Here is a 3,969-nt window from a genome sequence, read left to right as displayed (position 1 = left end):
AAAAAAAGCTGAATAGCTTAAAAAGTATAAATGTTATAAAAAGGTTGTATACAAGCAGTCATGTCCTTAAAGGGATAAACAGTTTGATACCTCAATGGCCCTTCTAGGTGAAAGTATGCTGAAGGAGTTAGGTGCCAGAGAACAGTGGCGGAACCCAGAATAATAAAGAAGAAGATAACAAGAGTGTGGATGCGATCATCCACACTAACTAAAGAAATTTTCTGAAGAAAATGCATATGGATGCTGTAATGCTGAAAGATCGACCTGATAATGCTGAACATGGTGACACCTGAATGGTTTTGCTTGCTGAAACTTATTGAACTTATTAAGAATGTGAAAATATCCCCAAAAAGTAGGTAAAACATGTAGGGTTGTGTGTGTGCGTGTGTGTAGGTGTTTGTGTGTCTGTGTATATGTGTGTGTATGAGAAAGAAAGAGTAGTCCTACACCATGAGGACTACTAGGGCGTGGCTATTGAAATGAGGCATAAAATATAAACAGTAATTGCAATCCATGCCCTAGTAGTCCTCATGGTGTAGGACTACTCTTTCTTTCTCATACACACACATAAATGATATATGTGTTATATTTTGAATCTTACTATGTCTGTTTTCTGTTTGCTCTCAGATCCAATGCAGGGCCTTGTTGGTGATCGCCACGAAAAGGCTGCCTGGGGGTCAAATGAATGACTCAAACGACGCCAATGTTACAAAATTAATGTTTGTGAAGGTTTTTCACCCAAGTCTGCATGTTAAGTCTTGATGGAAAGATCTGTGTTAAACTGTCAGGAAGTGTTTGCATTGAAGCTGTTTGTTTTACAGTACAGACGTGTATAATTGAAACTGTGTTGTTATGTGTGGGGGAATGAGGATCACCTGGTCGGTTATTCTTTCTTTTCTATGACTGTTTATTTTCAGTGTGGTGTATGTTAAATTGGAAAGTTGTGGAAATTAGGAGATTAGAGAGTATTGCCATGTTAAAGCATAGTTATTGTGCTTACGAGCACGTTTTGTAGAGTGTAGGGAGTTGGTTTAGTGTAGAATTGTTCCGTTAGATCAAAATTTGGCTGTGTAATAAAAAGTTGATCCCTATTCTCCTTTTGGAGGTAGTCTGAAGATAATGCTTAATTAGTGATTTGTAGTGTTACTTGGGCTTATTGATTAGTATTAGGATGTGATGTATTCAGATATATGTGTTCATGAATGTTTTTTTTTTCATTTCTCTATGTGTTTGCTTTAGAGTGTCAAAGAATTCCGCAGTTCTTAAAATTGTTTGGACATTCCCTCATACCAGCTGCAATTGCTTCAGTCCACCTCACCTTATGGAGAGATAACACAAACCTACTCTTCTTTTAGCCTTCAAGGCATGAGCATGTTACGGGAGGTAGAATTAATGGCAAATACTACTGGGGATCATGATAATGCTGCGCTCTATACTGAAATTCATCAGCTCTGGCTGGTGATATGCCAGAAATTCCCAATACAGGTGTGCTCTGTTGAGCTGTGTAGAAGTCCACCTCAAGAGGGTGAGAGAGGTAGTCAGTATTTGCTCAGAGTGCGTGAACTCTGTTAGAATCACAGTGGTGAACCTGACTGTTTTTAAATCACTTCTCAAAACACATTTGTATTCACTGGCTTTTCACAATGATACTGATTGATGTTTGTTTGGATTATGCATTTTTGCTGGTATTTTATTGTGTAGGTGTTTTATCTGGTTTTATTTATTTTTACGTTTTACTGGAAAGCACCTTGTAACGTAGGTTTAGAAAGGTGCTATATAAATAAGTTTGCTTGCTTGCTTGGTGAGGACACAGCTGTCAGTGACACCATGGGGGTGCTATTTTGCAGTGCTGTGGAGGCTTCCCTCCCAGCATCCATACAGCATCTTCTGCGACAGGTGGTTGGACTCACCACATTTACCTTTAAGCGGTGGTCAGCCCATGTCACTCAGTATATTGACAATGAGCTGGATGTACAAGAAAAGAATGCAAAGGAACTTTCTTCTTTGCAGGCACAGTTAGCTAAAGCGCAGTTGAAGCCAAGGTTAATCAAATTAAAGTTACAGCTAACCAAATGCCAGTGCAGAATGCTGTACAGCCATATGCACAGCAGCAACCCTTTGTTCAACAGCCGACTGCACCACCTTGTCAGTGGGATTCTGCTCCCATGTACTGTGGACCACAGTACCGTGGCAGGACAGGAGGAAGAGGTCAAGGACCTCTGACTCTCAGAAGAGGTGTGTCAAGAGATGACAGGTGCTGGATTTGTAATGAAAGAGGACACTGGTCACGTAAATGTCCCTTTTCATATCAGCAGTCGCAGGGTGCACTGCGATACCAGTATCAAGTTGACCCACCTTGACAGGATGGATATGTTCAGCAGTTCCCACCATCAGCCCAACATCGAGCACCTGGCTCACCCCAGTTGCCTCAACATTAGGGCTGCCCAGAACCGGTAACCGGTGACTCACTGTGCTCCCAGGAAATGTTTCTTGAACCACTAGTTAAGGTAACCATCAATGGTCAAGATCACATGTGTATGGTTGACACAGGAGCCCGGTATTCCACACTTAATATGCCACTCCCCGTTTCAAGGCATACCGTACCTGTTGTTGGCTTCTCGGGACACACATAGGAGTGGCCGCTTTCCAAAAACGTTCCTTGTAAATGGAATAATCTGTCCTTTTATCATTTTTTTTGCTTCCCCCCTCATGTCCTGTCCCTTTTGACTCATGACATAATGTGTTCGCTAAATGTGACAATGATGATGTCCCCGTGCCATGTTGACATCACTTTTCCTGATGGTTCTGTTCAATGCTGTGCAACTCCAAAAGCAACATTCAGACAAATGTTACAAACCACACCCTCAGGCATGGACTTGTCTTTTGATTCTTCAGCTGAGGTGTGGTGGGGACTTGGAACTGCACCTGAAAAAACAGATTTGTGGGACACCTTTAAGCAGTGGCTTCCATGGATTTCCATCCTCCACAAATACACAGAACCTGCTGAAAACATGCACTGCACCTTTAACTATATGAGGATGAGGACTATGATGTTTTGTAGGATGCTTCCTTCAGGGAATAGAGACATCCCAGAGGACAACCACATTTGACATTCAACAATTGTACATTGGGCCTCAGGGAGTGGCAGCTTTGGCTGCACTGCCCAGTGAAATTCAGGACTTGTATGCCCTGTTTGAAAATTCAGCTCCTCATATCACTTTGTTAGTGGGTGAGGGAGGTGAAGCTAAGAATCTTGGTCCCCTGATGCATAGTTGTACAAAAGCTACTGATGCCCACACAGAATAAGCATCTTCAGTATTCACAGTCAACTCAGTGTTATACTATTAAGCATTCCTCACAGTTGTCATTAACACTGGAAAAGTGTTTTCTTCCCAGGAGTCATGGCAGAGAGAACATAGTTCACCCGCTCACTCAGACACTGTTAGACAGTCTGCCCACTTCTCTCCGGTTCTCTGGTCCTACGGGTGTGGGACTTCTCCATGTGGAGCCTATCATCATACCTCTAAGTGCTGGGAAAGTACCAGTGTACAGAGCTTAGTATCCACTGAAGCCTGAGAAAATTATCCATCCAATCCATCCATCCATTCATTTTCCTCCGCTTATCCGGAACCGGGTCGCGGGGGCAGCAGTCTAAGCAAAGATGCCCAGACTTCCCTCTCTCCAGACACTTCCTCCAGCTCCTCCAGGGGAATGCTGAGGTGTTCCCAGGCCAGCCGAGAGACATAGTCCCTCCAGCGTGTCCTGGGTCTTTCCCGGGGCCTCCTCCCAGTGGGACATTCCCGGAACACCTCCCTAGGAAGGAGCCCAAGAGGCAACTGAAACAGATGCCCGAGCCACCTCAGCTGGTTCCTCCGGATGTGGAGGAGCAGCGGTTCTACTCTGAGCTCCTCCTGGGTGACCGAGCTCCTCACCCTATCTCTAAGGGTGCACCCGGCCACCCTGTGGAGG

General features: G+C 44.0%; 1 protein-coding gene across 3 annotated transcripts in view; it reads right to left on the bottom strand.

The window, feature by feature from the left end:
- Window positions 1–3,969, bottom strand: part of LOC109973800 (mucin-5AC-like) — a 63,299-nt gene that overhangs the window by 8,646 nt on the left and 50,684 nt on the right. Inside the window, exon 22 of one of the 3 annotated variants that reach the window (XM_020623614.1) lies at window positions 2,789–2,925. The exons of the other annotated variants lie outside the window; for them this stretch is intronic. Coding sequence (XP_020479270.1) covers window positions 2,839–2,925 — 87 coding nt within the window. The 3' untranslated portion in view covers window positions 2,789–2,838. Of the gene's footprint in view, window positions 1–2,788; window positions 2,926–3,969 lie in introns of those variants that run through there. 3 annotated transcript variants of the gene reach the window in all.

This window comes from Monopterus albus, unplaced genomic scaffold, assembly GCF_001952655.1.
Source record: "Monopterus albus unplaced genomic scaffold, M_albus_1.0 scaffold306.1, whole genome shotgun sequence".
Taxonomy (NCBI): Eukaryota; Metazoa; Chordata; class Actinopteri; order Synbranchiformes; family Synbranchidae; genus Monopterus; species Monopterus albus.
The sequence above is the reverse complement of the archived record's forward strand: the minus strand, read 5'-3'. Positions and strand labels throughout refer to the sequence as shown.